This window comes from Lucilia sericata, unplaced genomic scaffold (assembly GCF_015586225.1).
Source record: "Lucilia sericata isolate MDLA Ls3-8-SP2 unplaced genomic scaffold, ASM1558622v1 Contig002016F_arrow, whole genome shotgun sequence".
Classification (NCBI taxonomy): Eukaryota; Metazoa; Arthropoda; class Insecta; order Diptera; family Calliphoridae; genus Lucilia; species Lucilia sericata.
The window spans coordinates 21164-42612 of record NW_023995881.1 but is presented as its reverse complement, the minus strand read 5'-3'; the positions used below and the strand labels follow the sequence as shown (position 1 = coordinate 42612).

Here is a 21449-nt window from a genome sequence, read left to right as displayed (position 1 = left end):
GTTTAAAAGTGACTTAAATATCAAAGTATTTTGACAAACAGGAAAAATAATTTAAAGCTAAGTTAAATTTAATACAAAAAGTTCAAATAATTTAAACATTTTTTAAATTCGTCTTGATTATTAGGTAGATAGGTATATTGGAATTAATACTAGTATAGAGACAATAAGATCTAACCTAAAAAATAAAATAGAAAGTTTTAAAATGAGAAAAACAAACTTTTTTTTATTTTTTACCTTTTCTAAAGTTGTATAGTGAAAAAAATACTAAAAATATTGTTTTTGACGTTTTACTGCTCCAAACAATTGTCTGAAGTTGTAGCAGTAGCATTTGTTTTGTTTTATAATCATGTTTTTAAAACTTTTGCTACTTATAAAAAAGTAAATCTCAAAATATAGCAGTAGTAATAAAACAGTAGCAGTAGAAATAGTTCAAATTAAAACATAAACTACAAATGGAGTAGTAGCTTAAAAATATAAATAATTTTTTTGCTACTTTTGATAAGTAGCGATAGAAATATTTGCTACTAGTTCTACCGTTCTATTGCTACCAAATTATTGAAGTAGCAATAGAATAAAACAAAAAACTTCGACAACAAAAAATAAACTAACAAATAAACATATCCCAACGGGAAAAAGGTTCAGTATAGGGGCATTTTTCTATAGACACAAGTACATTCAGCCGCATTGCAAAATCTTTAAATTTTACATGCTTACTTAAAAAGGCCTGTAGATTGTCTTCCGTTGAAGGCTTTTTAGAAGATTTTCAGTCGAAGGATTTGTAAAATGGCCTAATAGGAAATTACATTAATAATTATACATTAGAACTTATAAAAAATTGTATAAAGCAAATTTTCATACAAAATTTGATACATAATCATTTGATAAATGTGCATGAATCCTTTTAGTAGAGGAAACAAAGTCCTCCTAGAATATCTTTTGCGAAAAGGAAATGAGAAACATTTATAATATGTAATGTTATAATATGTATGTTATAAAGGCCCACGAGTCGAAGTCCTTTTTCCCCGCTGCTTTTGCCATTTTTCTTAATGTCGTATTTTTTTTGTATTTTAATAAAATTTTTATTTTTTATGCTATTATGGTAGCAATGATACCTAAATTTTGGTAGCATTGCTACTTTATTTAGGTAGCAGTTGCTACCAAATTTTTGATTGTTGAAAAATATAATATCGTGTATTGCTACAGGAAAATATTTACTGCTACTATTTGAAGTATTTAACTGCTACAATGAAACATTTAAATACCACTGACTGTGCTACTGCTATCAACATTTTTATTTTTTTTTTGCTACATCTATAACTACTGCTACCAAAATCTAAAGTAGCAGTAGTAATAGTAAATGATTTGCTGCTAGTTTTGGAACATATTCTAACTACAAAAGTAGTTATTTTTCGTTACTACAGCTACTTGTAGTCTAGTTATTTAAGCACTGATTTTAACCTCCGGACCGGGTTGAATTGCAAAAAATGTAAACTTCGCTCGAAAATTGGCCCAAAAATCGGTGGATTGCCATTATCTATAAGTAGATTTAAAACTTTTTCGGATAAAAATCTTTTCAAAAACTAATTTTATATAAAATTTAACAATGTAAAGTAATTTCTTTCCCTATCTGTTCATTTAATTTGAGAAATTTTGAATGTGGGACCCCTGAAATAGCTGTCAGGAACCATACGGTTAATTAAACGGCGAAAAAACGATCGTTATCGTAAAAAACAAAGTATAAAGTATATTTATAATATATTTATAATTATAATTCTTCATTTATAGATATAAAAAATATCTTCATATTATTATTGTTTTTAACGAAATAGATGTCAAAATTATCGTAATTTTTAGTTTATACAGAAAAATATTTTATTTTATGTTGTACTGAGATCAAGATTTTCAATCACAATTAGGAAACTTAGGATATTTTCAAAAAAATTGTTTTTTTTTATTTTTATCGTATTTAGTATGTACATTAAAACGCATCGTTTGAGAGGTATACCTTAAAAAAGAGGTATTGCTATTAAAAATAGTATATCTCGAAAACTGGTACGACTAGAGTCCTCAAATTTTGCACGAACAACTTTGACACATTTATGAGCACTGGGGGAAGAAATGGGCGAACTAGCAAAAGTGGATGTGGCACATCCCACGCCTTTATGGCTAGCCAATACCAAATGACGTAAATTTGAAAAACTCTAACAGCTACAGTTCCCAAATTTTGTACGATAAACTTGAGTGTCAATATGAATATATGCCGGATAAGAAATAGTGGGCGTGTCTTCCCATACTTCCCATATGAATTAAATACAAAAAAGGGGAATATAGGAGAACTAATGTTGCTAGAATGCTCAAATTTTGCACAGACAATTTTGACATCCATGTAAGCATTTGCCTAATAAATTGCGGATTAGTGGTGCGCACAGTGGTACGAGTTTATAATTTTTTATAAAAACAAAGTAGGAGTGCTTCTATGATATTCAAATTTTGCACACTTGAATAATTTTATGTAAAAAAGCTATATATCAAAAATTGCTGAAATCGGTTAGTCCCATTCAAGGTTTAGTTGCTCAAAAGAAAGCTTATACAATTCCTTTCTAGCCGCTTATATTTTAACTCATACATACTCCATATGTATATAAGGATCAGATGATTCAAGCAAACGATGCAAAACATAAGTATTTGTTGCAGTTCTACATTTTCTATAAAACATTAACCTATAATTCCTGTAATCTTTATTTCGACCTTCTTCCAAAAAATGTGTAAACTATCAATAGCGGGGATTGCATCTCCCACATGAATTAAACACAGGTTTCTACTTTATAATTTCTGCAACAGGTTCCACTAGAAACGGTTCCATTAGAAGCTGTTCTAGTAGAATCATTTTTTAGCAATAAACTAATGCTCACGACAAAAAATAATATCATAGATAATATTGTAAATAGGTTTCCAATTTTTCTATTATGCAACAGGTTCCACTAGAACGGGTAATGACCACGATAATTTTGTGAGTAGGTTCCTACTTTATCAATTCTACTTACAACAGGTTCCACTAGAGCTGGTTACTTTACAACAAGTTTCAATACAATCGGTATTTTTTTTTTTTTTTTTTTTTTTTTGTACGAAAAAAATAATACCTAGAATAATTTTGTGAACAGGTTCACAAATTTTTAATTTTACACACTAGAACCGGTTATGCTACAATCGATTTTTTTCTTGGAAAAAAAAATAATATCCATGATGGCTTGAACACGGTCTTTAGCATTACATTTCTGGGATGCCATTTCAATAATTAGATTTTTAAGAAAAAATTATTGTATTGTTTTTTTTCTGAATTAATTTAATAAGAATGATTTATACAACAAAATTTCAAAAAAATATTACTTGGCTGTTAGTACAAAAAAATTACTCCATATATGACTAATCGGAATAACAACCTTATTTACAATTGATCTGACTTAGAGAAGAAAAATGTCTTCTTCTCTAAGTCAGATCAATAACATCTCTAAGTACAATAACCCTTAAATAGTAAAATAAAACTTTTTTTTCAACGATTTTAGGAACATCTTATGGTTGGTCTTATAATTACTTCGTTCGTGAATGACAGAACCTTATTATTTCTTAGCACAAAAATGTATATTAGTACATTAATATATTAGTATGCATTAATATTAGAAACAAATTAAAGCCGGTTAACTACATATATTATAGCTTGTAGTAGTCTGATTTCAATGAAATCAAGTGGAAATAGGCCTGTGACTTTGTAGATTATGTCCATAAATTTTATTAAAATTATATTCATAATTATGACTTTTGAACATTTTGGATAAATGGACATTGCACTTTGGGCCAGAGAGTGGTGCAGTAATTATGTCAATAAATTTTATTAAAATTATATTCATAATTATAACTTTTGAAAATTTTGGATAAATGGACATTGCACTTTGGGCCAGAGAGTGATGCAGTAATAAGAAGAAATTAATTATGTATCTTTAGCGTTATAAATATTAAGATTTGAAAAAATCGTTGCAATGAACAAATAATGCACTATAGCTCGAAAACAGCTAATGATATGCAAAAATAATATGTCAATAAAATATAGGATTTTTAATTTTCTATTGAAATTATAAGAGCATTTAATTACGACGCATAATAAACGAGATATTCATAAAACGGATTTTTGTGACCTTTGACCTCCAACATCTCGCAAAGCGAAAAAAAAGGCCACTCTAGAACATAAAATTTCTTCCTAGCCTGAAAAATAAACATTACAAGAAATGTAGGAAATCTGGTCTACCTACTGATTACTCGTATTCAATATCTAATACAGGTTACAACAGATGACTAGGTACATCCTTCTTTCAAACTAACTAACTAACTAATAACTTAATAACAAACCAAAATGATAATTTTCTAATAAACAATGAAACTGAAAAAATATTTTGTTTGTTTTTAAAAAAAAAAAAACTTAAAAAATCGAAGAATAAAATAAAAAAAAAATTTGGCAAAAAAATGAACAATCTGGGGAATTTCACATAGCTAAATAAAAATTGGCACATATCTTCCCCTTAGAATAATTAGTAAGGAATTTAAAGTCACCGAAATTATCTTGTGCGCTATGCGAGATATTGGAGGTCAAAGGTTACAAAAATCAGTTTTTGGTGAATATCTTGCTTAATATGCGTCGTACGTATTTTAATGTTATCATAATTTCTATAGAGAATTGAAATTCATGCATTTGGGTTGAAAAATATTTTTGCGTATCATTAGTTGTTTTCGAGCTATAGTGCATTGTTTTCCATTGCACTAATATTTTCAAATCTTAATAAAAATTGTACTAATAACAAATTTGTCATAATTTTTACGTTTTTGATAAGCAGTTAATATATGCTTATACATTGTTATACTTTATATCTCAAACTCGCTTTATGACCCATAGTGCAATGCAATTGGTGGTCACAATCCACATAATTGGGGTAATATTCCCACCAAATTTTATTAAAATCATACTTTATCTTTAAATATTTTGTAAAAAATTTTTGAATTTTCAAATTAAAGTAGGTTGTCTATATTAGACAATTAAATCGATTAAATTGGTGGACATATATTCCTGGAATATATTTCAAATTATATTCATAATTGTGACCTGTGACCCCATCGGAAATTTCGGATAGACGGACATCACACTATGGAGCAGAGAGTGATGCTGTGATAAAGGATGTAACAGAAATTAATTATGTACTTTTAGCTAATATTAGAAAGAAAAAATGGGACATTATCTGTATTGGAGTTAAAAATATTAAGATTTGAAAATGTCATTGCATGAAAAATGAATGCACTATAACCACGGTGACCAGACGTTCTGTATTATACAAATAGTATTGTATTTTAGAGCCCTGTTCTGTATCAATTATTTTTTGCTAAACAACGTGAAAATGTTCTGTATTTTATTTAGTGTTCTGTATTTCGTTATTTTTTCAGTTTTACATAAAAACGCATAAAGCTGGAGGTCCACACTACGCGATTTCGCGGCAAAGCATTTCGTGCTTTTCATGCCTTTATTTTGCCGGTTAACACAGGCAAACTTTTGATTTTGTGTGTGAGAAAAAGAGAACGAAATATCAACCATCTCATTCTCCCAAACACAAAATTAAAAGTTTCCTTGTGTAAACCGCCACTTTGCATCATACGCATCAAGTTACATGCTACGCTTCTTAAGCGTCAATTTTTTGCTTTATTTACAAAGAACTTCCCGTTTTTTATTTATATTCTCAAAATTTAACTCGTTTTAGTGTATTAAAATTGATAAATACACATTAAAAATAGATATAATTGTCAAAATCAGCTGATATGTTCGTACGCCGCTTATGAGGCTTACAAAAGTAGAAAGTAGATCTATTGGAGTTAAAAATATTAAGATTTGAAAATGTCATTGCATGAAAAATGAATGCACTATAACCACGGTGACCAGACGTTCTGTATTATACAAATAGTATTGTATTTTAGAGCCCTGTTCTGTATAAATTATTTTTTGCTAAACAACGTGAAAATGTTCTGTATTTTATTTAGTGTTCTGTATTTCGTTATTTTTTCAGTTTTACATAAAAACGCATAAAGCTGGAGGTCCACACACTACGCGATTTCGCGGCAAAGCATTTCGTGCTTTTCATGCCTTTATTTTGCCGGTTAACACAGGCAAACTTTTGATTTTGTGTGTGAGAAAAAGAGAACGAAATATCAACCATCTCATTCTCCCAAACACAAAATTAAAAGTTTCCTTGTGTAAACCGCCACTTTGCATCATACGCATCAAGTTACATGCTACGCTTCTTAAGCGTCAATTTTTTGCTTTATTTACAAAGAACTTCCCGTTTTTAAAGTTTTTTATTTATATTCTCAAAATTTAACTCGTTTTAGTGTATTAAAATTGATAAATACACATTAAAAATAGATATAATTGTCAAAATCAGCTGATATGTTCGTACGCCGCTTATGAGGCTTACAAAAGTAGAAAGTAGATCTACTTTAAACATTCTACGCGTCAACCCTTTTATACTTGTAACTTGTAGCACACAACAACATTGATTCCAGGGTGCACTTATAAGGTGAAGTCAATTCTACAAAAACAACAGAAGTAGATACTTCTGTCAAAAAATTTACATGTTGCCACCGTGTTTTTTTAATTTACCTTACAAAAAGATAATCTCACATACCCAAAAATCTCTTCACGTAAAGTAAATATGTATTATAAGATAAAATTTATTAAAAATTATACACGAATTGAAAAATAGAATATTATTTATTATTTACTTATTAAAAAAGTAAATAAATTATCAATTAAAATAACAAAAAATTAGTATTAGATTACAAAATTGTAAGTATGTGGTAGCAGAAATACAAATTATATACATATTATTTTTTATCAGTCAATATTGGGAACTTATAATACCGTGTAGGTCTCTACCATTGTCGTATAAGAAATATATAATGATCTTTATAGAAATGTGACCAAACCACTACCATGGAAAGTTGTTAAAAATTATGATATCTATGATAAAATCAAGTTTTAATAATTTTATTTACAATTGTGGGATGTTTGTACTCTCAATTGATTAGTAAAAAGTTCCCTATAACTGATAAAATAGATGCATATTTAAGACAAATAGTTTGTGCAATTTTTGAGTATTTCGCATAAATTTACTACGGATTAAAATGAATAAAAAATTAATTTATTATTTTTTTGTCCTAAAAATATAATGAATCCCTAGATAGATGTACAAATTTTTTTCGGATTGTGGCAACTCTAAATGGTGTACTTTGACAGTTGTATCTACCTCAAATAAAAAAATGAGTGATCAGCTGTTGAATTGACTTCACCTTATGAGTGTACCCTGATTGATTCTGTTGTGTGTTGGGACCTCCAGCACAAAGTATACAGAGGTGTCACCTTTGACGATTAAAAAGTCTACAATAAGATGTTGTTTAGCTAAAAAAAGTGTGAAACTTGTGTTGAAAGAGATAGAAATAGTTTTTTGCTCGTGACGCCTCTGTATACCCTGTGCCTCCAGCTTAAGAAATACAAAAATATTTAAAAAATCTGACACAAATGTAGGTAATACAGTTTTTTCAGCTGTAAAGTATTTGCTTTTTTTGTGTACTTTATTACCCAGCAAAAAAGGAACTTCCAAAGAGGCGAAAAAGAAGTAGAATTTACTCCATAGAAGAACTGAAAAAGACCTGAAGAAGTGATGATTTAAACACAGGCTTGTCATGGGAGGGATGTCCTTTTATTTGATTCCAAATTCACTACTTCTGAAGAAGTAATTTTTATGCTATTTTTTGGAAGTTATACGGAAGTGGAATTGTAGTATTATAGAATACAACTAATTTGACTTAAATAATATAATTAATAAGGGTAATATACACATTTAATACAAAAGCCCAAAAATAACATTTATTATCTACTCAACCAAAATGTAGGAAATTCAATTCTCTATAAAAATTATTATAACATAAAAACGCGTACAACGCAAAATGAGCGAGATATTCGCTAAAAACTGATTTTTATAACCTTTGACCCCAAATATCTCGCTTAGCGCACACGATATTTTCGGTGACTTTTAATCCCTTACTTATTATGCTAAGGAGATGCATAAGCATAGCTATCTAAAATTCCGCAGCAAAACCCTTATTTTCCTGGGCTATCAGTTAAAATTTTACCAATCTCGGTATTATGGGATTGAAGAAAGAAATTCTGAAGATACCATAGTTGTAATACAATATGAAAGTTTTGATTGATCTAAAATATGTCATTAATTAAAAATTTACATACACTGTTTAATAGTCCTTCCAGCCATGATGTCCCGGTGTCGTGTGCCGTGTTAACAACATCGATAATTTGATTGATTTTTCGCAGGATGCCATGCTGTAAAGAAGTTTATTTTAATTAATAAACATCACAAGATTATATATTTATATAAGCATCTCAGCAAAATGTTCTTGAATTTCGGTAATGGGTGTTATTTCCTAGGTTAGAAAGTCTCATTATTAAAAAAAATAATTAGTTGATTGTAATGATTTGAGTATATTGTTTTGGAAAATATTCTAATAAATCTATTTTATTACATAAAATATATCATATTTACTCGAATATAAGTTTTTGTCCTTAAAAGATATCGTGAACCTGTTCTTAGCTACGATAAAAAAAAAAAATTGTTTACACGGTAGTTTCAAAACTCCATTTTCAGTTTTTTAAAATCTATGTTAAACAAATTTTGGGTTAAGGGAGTGAAGGTTGTCAATCGCGGAAACAAGAACTCCTTGGAGTTCTTAAAATCGGCAATTGGCAAAAGTAGCGACATTAACCCTGCAGCAAAGCTTGAGGTGATACAGCCTTCCGAATTGCCACTACGGTCAGTAGTAACAGTGAGAGACCCGTGAGAACGGTGCAAACCATAGTAGACCAATGGAGACATGTGAACTCACTGGTGTGTAAAGAGAATACTGGCAAGAACTTTCGATTCGCAGTGGATCGTAAGTCCTTAGATGTCCTAGATGAGATGGGAGGGATTGCTAGATTTGGTCTTGTCACTGTCAGGTTCCGGTACCCAAAACTGACAGAACCAAAGAGGTTGCTAGTGGTGATTCACAGATGGACGTGGCCCTTATCCAGAAACCTTGAATTAACAACAATAAGGTTCTTGGCTTAAGGGTCAAAGGTTACACCTTATTTGTCCCGTCTTCTGAGGACAAGGTAAGCACGTGTATCCTGGCAAAGAATGAATTGGATTTTCTCATTCTTTCAAGAGCGGTGATATAACCGTAGGATAAGCCAGAGGTAAGCTGGCTTCATCTGCAACAAGCACAGACAAAATTTATACATAACTGGAATGAATTTTGTAATAAATTGTATGAATCGAACATGCATTTTTTCCCAAACCATTTTCATTCAAATTATTAAAAGTTCATAGAATTTATTAATTTGTACATGACGGAATTTTTTTGAATTTTTACTTTTTTCTGCAATATTCATGAAAAAATTGCTAACAAAGTCTAATATATACTAATCCGTTTCCATATTTAGTAGATAGTAATCCTTTATTAATTTTGTATAATAAAAAAATATAAATTGAAATGCTGAAAACAATATCTTAAACAAGAAAACATCAGCAAATATAGTAAAATATCTATTCTTCATAAAATCCCGCCAATTACAATTTTAATCTAAAAATCATAAAGAAATACAAAATTTTTCTAAGAAAATTTCAACCATTTTTTAATAAATGGAAAATAAAAATATATATTTCAAATCAGGTTTTAATATTTAGTTTTTAGTTTTATTTTCTAAATTGCCGACTAAACTGAAAAATGTTCAAGTATTTACTTTTCCCTTAAGGCTAAGGTAGTCTCTACGTTCCGTAACGTTTCCGTTCTGTAACGTTCCGTTGACTGTTTATGTGTAGTTAGTTTCTATGTATGAACGTAGCAGCTGTTTTTGAGAATAACAGCAAAAAAAGCAACTCTGATTTGTTGTGTCAAAAACCAGAGTTGATTTTCTTTCTTTGGTAGAGTTGCTTTTTTTCCATATATTTACAATTTTACATAGATTTAGCGCTTAAATTGAAGACATTTGTAATTTTCTGTTCTCTGCAATTAAATAAATAAAAATGAAACAGATTTATTAATCAATTGTATTATAGACTTTTATGATACTTACCAGGAATTCCCATTTCCTTAGAAATTTTTGTCCACACGATCTTTTTTTCCGGCAATCTATATTCCTTGTTAAATTTATTATACAAAATATCATTTTGTTCAACTTAAAAAATTTATTTCTCGTCATCGATTTAAAAAAAAACGATCTACAAACTTCTTGACCAATGATTATCAGTGGACACATTTATAACGAATTTTAATAATTAAATTAATTATAAAAAATAAAAACACGAAACTCGAAACACGATTTTTTTAATTTCTTTCTTGGACTTTTCTTTTTTCTTATGGCGTTTATGTTGAAACTAATGTCAACTCTTATATTTTCTTTGACATATTTCAAATATTTACTATTTTATTATTATTATTAATTTTATTGTTTAATTATTAAGTATTTCAATTAATAGTAATAAATAAAATTTTTCGGATGTACATTATTATTTTTAAAACATTAACATCACTGTTTTTTTTTCTTCTTGTTTACATTTTTTGTATTTTATGTCAGCTGTTTGTAGCTGTCACTTAACGTTGCGGATTAAAATCTATTTTCTACAGGTTCATCCGCAACGTAAATTAAACGTTACGGCAAAACTAACCACTTACACAGGTTTTCGTAAGCCAAAAAGGAATCAGCTGATTCATCACGGAATGGAACGTAGAGACTAACACAGCCTTTAGAAGCTAACTGAAATCTGTCAACTGTGCGCACACGATGCTGCAATAACTAGCAAGTGATTTTGTTTTTCTTCAGCAGCCACACAAACAAGCAGCGGCCATGTTAAGTTTTTTCAACTCAACCGAACTGAACAACCGAATCAACCGAACTGAGTAAGCTGCTTGCGTATTGTTTAGTTCTTGGTTTCGTTTTCTTGCTATCCACGTAATAAAAACTGGATAGTAGCGTAATTTGACTGGATAGTATGGATGAAAAGACTTGATGAGTTGTTTGATTTGTAAGATTTTGTTGTTGTGTGCGCTTTTTGTTAAACTTAGTAGAATGGAGTGTTTTGGTGTTTACATTTTACAATGATAAATGGAAATCATATCGCTAATTAAAATAAATTATGTATAATCCCAATATCCTAATATAAATATATTATAAATCTCTTTGTAAGTCGTCTTCAAATTTGAAATAAATACTTGGAGATTGTTATAGGCTATATTTTTTTTCAAACTTGGACTAGGAGGGGACAACAAGGGGGTAAAATGGGTAAAAACGGCAAAAATTAATACTTTTGAGAGAAAATACTGATTTTATCTATACTTTAGCAAAATCATTTTTGATTAAACTTTTTAATTTGTCAGAAATATGTATGTACTAGCAAAGTGTCGTTGGGAATGTTGGACCAGGAGGGTACAAAAAATAGGCCAAATGGTCGGTCTGCTTTAAGACCGATTTTTTCTATTATGAAATCAAAATATTATAGACTATGATTTTTATAATCTCAGAAATATGTATATTTCGAAAGCCCACCATTAGGGGGAAAAACGGTAAAAAAGGAAATTTGTAAACACTCAAAAAATGCATATCTTCAGACAATTCAAACTACTTTAATGTATTCTTTTAAACATTTTTTGTACTTTTAAAACAATGCTATCTTTTTTAATCACACTTAAACAGGTGGAAGAATTTTCCTTAAATTTCGAACATAGTTATATATTGATTAGTATATTGATTAGTATTAAAAGGGGAGAAGAAGGGGTATGTGGATGAAAAATGGGCAAAGTTAGTACTTTTGAGCGTAAATACTAATTATTATCTATAGCAAAAAAGCAATTAAGCTTTTTAAAACGGGTAATTATGTCTTCCTCTGGTACATTTTTTGCACTTTTAAGAAATTTAAGAAAAACATCGTCACCTAAAACGCAGACGGCCCTATCTAACATTTTAAAAATTTTACAGGAGAAGCAAAAAAATATTTAAATTGAAAAATTTGTTTCTATCAACGCGATTTCTTGTTATTCAATAAACAAATTGTTTAATAGTGAAACCTATCATTTGTTATGGTAGTTGACAAGTTATGGACAATAGATGAGGGAATAAAACGGTAATAAAATTAGATCTATAATTCTTACAATTTAGCTGTACCTGCGATTTGAACTCGACGTATTTCGAAAAAATCGCATTTTTTTGTAATATTTTAGTGAATACGTATTAATTCTTTACTGTTTTACATCCTAGCAAAAAAAGACGTGCAAAAAAAGTAGTAAATGCATGGGTTGTACTGATATTGAACTGGTTCATATTTAGGGGAAACATGCATGATTTTAACATTAGCGTGTCATTGGCATGCATGGGTTCGTATTTGCAAAAATAGTTCGTCATTTAAATGAGTTCTTATAAACAATGAATATTCGATGATTCTCAAGCGAATTTTCATTGGTGCACTATATTTATTTAAAAATGCATTAATGGTATTTCGATTTAATTATCAATATTTAAATAATTTTTTTGCGTGATATTGATAAAAATAGAATAAGATAAAACATAACTAACTGATTTTGATTGGATTTAAATTCATGCAGAGGAAAAATACCCATTGTGTTTTAAAATCCGTTAAGCAGTCTTGGTTTTTTCCTTCTCTTATTAATGGACTTAATATTACTAATTTTAACAAAAATCTAATAAAAAATTAATGTCATTTTTAATCTTTATTGTATGAAATGCACGTTTTCGTTAAATCTCCTAAGAGAATACCAAATTACAGTAAAATATTACAATTCCTATAGTGGAGTTACATGAGTGAATTTGGGTTCATTTTTCATGCCTTCACTGATGACAATTTTTTTAGAATTTAGGCATGTATTAAAAACGCATTAAATAGAATACTTACTAAAGAAATCATGAAAATATCCCTTCTTCTTTAACAACTTCAAAATTTTTTTGCTGGGATTTTAAATAAAGTATTTTCGGAGTATTATAGTTCAGATAATATAAAATATATTTCCGAAGTTTTACATATTGGACTTTTTTAACCCATAAATTGTGGAGTTCAAAAGTCATTTCCTCAGCTCCTACCGTTATCTCTAAAATATCGCTACCAAATTAACGTTATTTTATATTATTTTTAAATAATTTTTCGTATATTTAAAATGCCCTTTTATCTCACTACCATTACCGCTAAAATAACGTTACCGAAATAATCCAAATACCGTTACCCTTATCTTCACTGCTTCAAAACTATTGCCAACCCTGATTTTATATATACATATTTCTAAGTTACAAAAATTCAATAAAACATCGCGTAAACGTTTTTTTATTTTTTTTTTATTTTATCGGGAATTCCCGGGTTACCGGGAACGTGAATATTTTTTCCCGATTCCCGGCAATCAAAAAACGTCGGGAATTTGGAAATCCTAATATTTACATCAAATTTAAACACATAAATAAGAAACCATTCGATTCTACTAAATATAACATATATTTTATACCTAAATTTACAAATATTATACATAATTTATTTAAGTTAGCGATATTATTTATATTTATCATTGTAAAATGTAAACACCAAAATAAAACAAGTAAGAGTACTATATTCGACTCTGCCGAATCTTATATACTCTTCACCATAGTGTATTTAAAAAATATAAATTTTATAAAATTTTAATTTATTTAATTTTCCCGACCATATTATTATAGCAATAGCAAAACATAATGAACAACAACAACGCTAAACGAAATAAACACACAAAAAAACAAAATACACAAGGCAGGCAAATCAGCAGACATCCAAACATTCGAAACGAAATACACAAAAAAAAAAAAACAAAATACAAAACGCAATGAAACCAACAGAGACCCAAATATACGAAACCGAATACACCAAGAAACAAAAACAATATACACAAGCAGGGTTGGCAAATTCATAGAATAGTCTATAAACTAGATAATAGAATAGTCTCAGACTAGACTCTAAAGACTAGATAATAGGAAAGTCGGTAAATAACGCAAAGACTAATTCAGAGACTAGTCCCTAGATTAATTTATAGACCAGACGATAGAAAATTCATTAGACTAGTCCAAAGTCTACTTCCAAATTTCTAAACAATATGAGAGAATATAAACAAGATTTGTATTTTTCCTCTTCAGAATTTATCGATTTTATCGAAGGACTACCTACATTTGAGCTTTGTGTCAGAAGTACAATTTCAGATTATTAATTCAATAAGGAAATAAATTTCAAATTGTACAAAATGGATCATTGGTGTACCAATGTACTTTTAAGGATTGAATTGTACCAAAAAAAGTGCAATTGTACCAATTTTGTCAACTCTGTACACAAGGCAATGAAACACACCGCCATCCAAACATACGAAACTGAATACACCAAGAAACAAAAACAACATACACATGGCAATGAAACACACAGCCATCCAAACATACGAAACGAAATAATAAAAAAAAAAAAACAAAATACACAACACAATGAATAAGCAGTGTTGTTGCTTATTTTTATGAAATTTTCAGAGGTTGTCTCGGATTTTTGCTTATATCTCCGTTGTTAATGGACGGATTAATGAACGGAAAACTGATTTCAACAGACAGACGGACATGGCTTAATCGACTCCGCTATCTATAAGGATTCAGAATATATATACTTTATAGGGTCGGAAAATTATATTTTGGAAATTACAAACGGAATGACAAACTTATATATACCCTTCTCACGAAGGTGAGAAGCTGAACAAAAAGCGCACGCAACAAAATCTTTCAAATCAAACAACTCATCAAGTCTTTTCAGCCATACTATCCAGTCAAATTACGTCTTACTATGTGGCCTCCGGTGGGTTAGTGGTTAGTGTTCTAGTCTGGTAGACCGGAGGTGGTGGGTTCGATTCCCACCTGATGCACTTTACATGGCCGCTGCTAGTTTGTGTGGCTGCTAAAGAAAAACAAAATCACTTGCTAGTTATTGCAGCAGCGTGTGCGCACAGTTGACTGTATTCAATTAGTTTGTGATTAAAAATTTTAACAAGTTACTTATTTTTTAGCCTAAAACTAGATTTAGTAAATTGCGACTGCAATTAGTAGTTTTTCAAATCCCTGTTTCAAATATTTTAAATCAAAATCCGGTGCGCATTAAAATATTTCAAGGATATACAATTTTACGACCTAAATACAGATTTCATAACCTCAAAAATAAATTCACATACATATATAGCAAAATGTTTAGAAATTTAAACACATTCACTATGAATTCATTCATAATAATGACATATAATTAATTTACCCATAATCGTTTGTCTGGATCGACCTAACGATTTTATCGTCTCTGAACGCCGTCAATACGTAAACCTAAAGAAAGCAGACTGGCACGGCTTCAGAGAATTCACCGAACGCATCTTCAGTGATCTAAATTTTCCCTCCAACGTACACCATTCAGAGAGGAAGTTCCGTGAAACTGTCATCTCAGCAGCTGCTCGCTTTATACCTGCTGGTCGTATATCCGTAGTGCGGCCGCACTTCCCAGCAGAAGCAGCCAGGCTTGCAGATGAAAGAGATGACATCCGAAATACCAACCCAGGTGATCCAAGACTCACCCAGCTGAATAATGAAATCAGCAGGTTGGTAAATGAGGACAAGCGGAAAAGACGGCTAGATCACTTGAAGAACTGCAACCTGAGTTCGGGTGTGAGTAAGTTGTGATCTACAGTTCGATCTCTCTCTAACCCGACGAAGAAGGATGACAGGGTCGCTATTAAGTTTGCAGATATCCCCATTTCCGACCCTGAAGGGTGCTCGCGCGCATTTTGCCGGCAATTCATTGAGCACCCTGAGAGAGACAAGGCAAAACGAAGTGTTGTTCGCAAACTTCACAATCTTCCAGTCACGGACATACCACAAACCTTCACCCCAGCTGAAGTTTCAGACGTCATCAACAACGCCAAACCATCTAAGGCGATTGGCCCCGACGGAATATCCATGCTGATGTTAAAACACCTTGGCGAGCGGGGAGTTGAGTACCTGACTATGGTCTTCAACAAGTCAGTGAGTAGCCTCGTAATACCCGAAGCCTGGAAAAAGGGTAGAGTCATTCCCATTTTAAAACCGAAGACTTTTGAGGCGCTTCTCCTCCCCCAGTTGTCCAGAAATACACCAGTTCTTCACTGCGCGTAACCTGCAATTATCACCAGCGAAGTCGTCAACAACACTTTTTACCACCTGGATGAAGGAAGTAAACCTAAACCTTGGCATCGTGGTCAATGGAGTCCAAATTCCGACCGTGCACCACCCAAAAATATTGGGGGTCACATTTGATAGCCTCTTTACTTCCTCAGGTCACGCCACTGCAATCACGCACAAATTGCGAAGTAGAAACAAGGTCCTCAAAGCGCTAGCCGGCAGCACTTGGGGTATGGATAAAGAAACCTTGTTGGCTACATATAAAACGATTGGTCGGTCAGTGGTTAACTATGCTGCTCCAGTGTGGTCACCTTCGCTAAGTGATACCCAGTGGAGAAACATTCAAAGCTGCTAAAATGCCGCCCTAAGGACTGTAACGGGCTGCCTACAAATTACCTCGGAACATCACCTGCACGAGGAAACGAAGGTTCATCCAGTCAAGGAACACAATGTCATGTTGACTAAACAGTTCCTCCTGGGATGTCATCGGAGAAGTCATCCCAATTTTAACATCATACAATTGGATACTCCCCCGAGGCATGTCAGGAAGGATCTTCGTATATACGAGGAAAACATATGCAGATATGTGCGGGATGCACTGGATCAGTCCTCGTATTCGGTAGCTTCGAACGACATTCATAGAGACGCCATAAATTCCGCGGTCGCAGGATACCGCATGAATGTCGTACTTGGAGGTCGCCCACCGCCCATAGCAGACACGGAAGAAAACCTGCCGCGGAAAACAAGTAGTAGTTCTGACACAACTAAGATCGGGATGGAGCAACAGGCTCAATGCCTACTGGTCACGTATAGACCGTGCCGTCCCCAACGAATGTCCTGCATGTGGTCAGGGTCCTCATGACACCCACCACATATTCAACTGCTCAGCCAAACCTACTTCACTCTGTCCAATGGATTTATAGTCCAGTTGAAGTAGCCCAATTTTTAGGCCTGGACTTTGATGTAGAATCCCCGACTAGATTATTGTATAGTTTTAGCTGTTACAACAACAACATATAATTAAAATTATGTTTTCAAATGCGGCGAAATTTTTTTTTTTTTTGCAAAAATAAAAAAATATTCATATTCTATTTTTGGGGGTTCGGAGCTGACTCTCACAGGGTAACGTGACGATCGCTTTAACTTGGTAAAGCCGTTTAACTATCCCTGTAAAGACTAGTTCAAGATGGCGAACCCCGCAAACGAATTAAGGATCATGATTTGAGAATATGCACCTGGAATGTTCTATCCCTTTACAGGCTAGGTGCAACAATTCATCTGACAAATGTCCTCGAAAAGTATAAGGCCGACCAGGAAATTCTTTAAGAAGATAAAGAGCCATACTGAGGGATTAAAGTGTGGGGCCTCTTCCTGCAATGATGATAGTAGCAGGGTAGGTAAAAATATCGCTCGCGATCGCTATTTTATTTATATCGCTCGTTTTAAAATTCAAAATCGCGAGTTTTATTTTTCAACACGCGAGCACAATTTTAATTAGAGTTTTATGTGTTTTACATTCGCTTCGTAAGCGATATTTACATGTTTTTCTTTTTTCAACTCGCTTACGAGCGAGTGGAAAACGAGTTGAATTCGAGTTAAATTCGAGCCGAAAATCAGCAAAATGTGTGTGCAAGAAACAGGTTCTGTTGTGGTAGTAAAAAAGAACCAATAATATGGGAAATAATTATGTATGTGTGATTGTGTAGCCGTAGGTTTTATGACAGTCTGACAAAGCAAAAGTGGGAAAGTATAAGAAATATATTGTCTACCTTTTTATTTAAATGTGTATGTTTTTTATCTGTAGTTATGTATGTACATATGTATATTGATGGACATGCAAGTGATCTTTAAAATTTTTTTTTATTTATTACTGCCGGTTTCTCTAAATGCGAAAGAACATTTTCTTTCTTACAAATATATTGAAAACAACAAATTTAAAATTTTGTTTTTGTTTTCAATATATTTATAAGAAAGAAAATGTTGTTTCGATATTGTGAAGCAGGCAGTTAGATTATTGATTGTGAATCATGTATGTATGTATGTATGTATGTATGTATGTATGTATGTATGTATGTATGTATGTATGTATGTATGTATGTATGTATGTATGTATGTATGTATGTATGTATGTATGTATGTATGTATGTATGTATGTATGTATGTATGTATGTATGTATGTATGTATGTATGTATGTATGTATGTATGTATGTATGTATGTATGTATGTATGTATGTATGTATGTATGTATGTATGTATGTATGTATGTATGTATGTATGTATGTATGTATGTATGTATGTATGTATGTATGTATGTATGTATGTATGTATGTATGTATGTATGTATGTATGTATGTATGTATGTATGTATGTATGTACGTATGTATGTATGTATGTATGTATGTATGTATGTATGTATGTATGTATGTCATATTTATATATAAATTGATTATGCCTTATAAATTTAAATTTATTCCATTTACAAAATTATAAAACTCGCGATTAACTCGTTTTGACTCGAATCGCGAGCGAGTTCTATTTTAAGCTCTTTAAATTTTCAACTCTTATCGCGAGTTTAAAAATTAAACTCGCGAGTCGAATAGATTTATTCGCCGGAAAATAAATTATTTAAATCGCTCGAATTAAACTCGCTCGCGAGCGAATTGAATTCGATCGCTATCTGTACCCTGGATAGTAGTGACGGACATACAGAGTACATTTAGGTTATGGAAGGATCACATTCGCAAATGGAGATTTTAATACCCGGATCAATTATGACGGCATTTACATACCGCCACCTGACCACATGCAAGTACAAATGGCCATAGGAAGGCTGAAGAACAATAAATCCGTGGGTGCCGATGGCTTGCCCGCAGAGCTATTCAAAAATGGCGGCAAAGAGTTGGTACGATGTATTCAGCAACTCCTATGCAAAATATGGTCTGAGGAATGCATGCCTGATGAATGGAACCTGAGATATAGTATAGTGGCGAGTTGTGATGTGACAAAAGTATACTCTTCGGTAAAAGTTCCTATATATAAATATTTAAATTAAAAAAAAACTTAAAAAAGTTTGATTTATATAGAAATTTGGGTTGGTGCGTGATGTTTTTGATTCCAAGTGACATAAAAAAATTATTTTCATTACTTATACAACATTGGCCATCTCGTGATGGTATGCCAAAAATTTCGACAAATTAGTTATATCCCTAATGTATGTATGTATGATATAGAGTTATTTAAATACTTTATTTTAATACTTTCGAACATAACATTACATTGTCATAAAGTGTATGGTACAAAATTAAATTTTGAACCTTATTAACAAACTAAAAAAACAAATAATTAAAAAAAAAATATAATAGTAATTACCTTATCATTTTTGTTGCATGGTGTAAACCACATTTTCATGAATACTTCAGTAACCAGTTTTTGAATTCCTTCTTCGTCATTGACCCTTCTTATCATTTTGACGCATATTTCCGGTATTTTCTTAAAATCTGGATATTCTATACATATATCACGAAGAATTTTAATAACACGTTTTCGCACCGATACGCCAGTATCCTAAATTAAAGATTAATTATTTACATACGTCTCGCGAATAATTGATATTTAATATATACCAGTATTCTGGTGGACAACATATCATAATACTGATCAATTAACTCTTCGTTACTTAGAACAAATTTTCCGACTAAATCTACAGCAGCTTCACGCACAGATATTGCAGCATCTAAAAATTTCTGATTAACTCCCATTTGCATATCTTTCCTTTTCAGTACAAAAGGATCCACTTCAACTATATTTGCTAAGCATTTCATTGCACGAGTTCTTACTGCTATTGAGGGCTCACTTAAAAAATTAACAATATTTAAATATATTAAAAATTTAATATACATACTATGCACGTAAATCAGAAACTTACTTAACGACCAATATTATTTTCTTAAGATAACCATCAAACGACTGACTAAAAGGCCGTTTTGTTGCCAAATATTGTGCGATAAGGTGAGCATTATTGTAGTCAATGTAAGTTTTAATATGTTGTGATGTATGATTAATATCACTTGACGCAGAGTATGGTTTAATATTATTTATTAAATAATGTTTACGCTCTTCTAAAATATTGAATATTTCCAAATTTAGCTCTTGATCTATAATACCAGAATTACGATTATTTGTATTATCAGCGATGTTATCATCTCCACTTTCGTTACAACTTTCACTTTCTGATGATTCGGATGATCCACCTATAAAAAAAGAATATTATTAATGGTTTTTACCATCAAAATTAAAGATATGCACATTTCCATAATGTCGAGAGCGTCAGTCGAACACATTTAAATTAATTTGATAGCTCGAGTTTTTAATTTATACGCATTTAAAGTTTTGCAATTTTATGAACAATTTGCCCATATATCTATTTTATATGTACAGCGACTGTCATTAATATTCGGTTTTTACGTTTGCGTTTTTTCTGCTCTTAGTTTTTAAATACAAATTAAGGTATTTAAAAAAATATTTTGTACTTTTGTTGTACACATATACATACTTACCAAATTTTTTATCAATTAAATATAATAAAACATTGAAAAACATGGAATATTACATAAATTTATGCTTCATTAATTTGCGGTTTTTTATTCTTACGAAAAATTAATCGATGCAACCGTTCAAAAATTGTGTGAATTAATTATGATGTTCAAATAAGATCGTATATATCGTGGAATCATTTTAGAAACGTTTTTTTATTTCTAAATAAAAAAAATCATCTCTAGAAAAAATAATTGTATTTTTGCATTATGAAAATGAAAAAATCATATAAAAATATTGGTGAAATATAAAATATGAAGCCAAATACTGTCGGTGATATTGTACAAAGGTATTAAAAAGAAAAGCGAGATAGCCGAAAAAGTTGACAGATACAGAAGAGCGTCTAAAAGACAAAAAGCAAGGCAAATCCGCGTTAAATGTACCTAAAATTGTTTCTGAAGTAAAAGAGTAATTAATAAAGACTATTTCAGAAACAACAATTCATCGAAAGATTTCAAGTCAACGGTATAATGGCCGAGTGTCTAGTAAGAAGCCGATAGAAAATACTAAGGAACG

At 31.1% G+C, this 21449-nt stretch overlaps 1 protein-coding gene across 1 annotated transcript in view; it reads right to left on the bottom strand.

Moving 5' to 3' along the window:
• Positions 1–20590, bottom strand: part of LOC119613225 (nipped-B protein-like) — a gene marked incomplete at both ends in the record, with an annotated part of 37778 nt that extends 17188 nt beyond the window's left edge. The window contains 4 exons of the mRNA XM_037969180.1: positions 8336–8428; positions 19710–19904; positions 19964–20192; positions 20266–20590. Of these exons, the coding sequence (XP_037825108.1) occupies positions 8336–8428; positions 19710–19904; positions 19964–20192; positions 20266–20590 (842 nt within the window). The remainder of the gene's footprint in view (positions 1–8335; positions 8429–19709; positions 19905–19963; positions 20193–20265) is intronic.
• Positions 20591–21449: the final 859 nt, after the last annotated feature.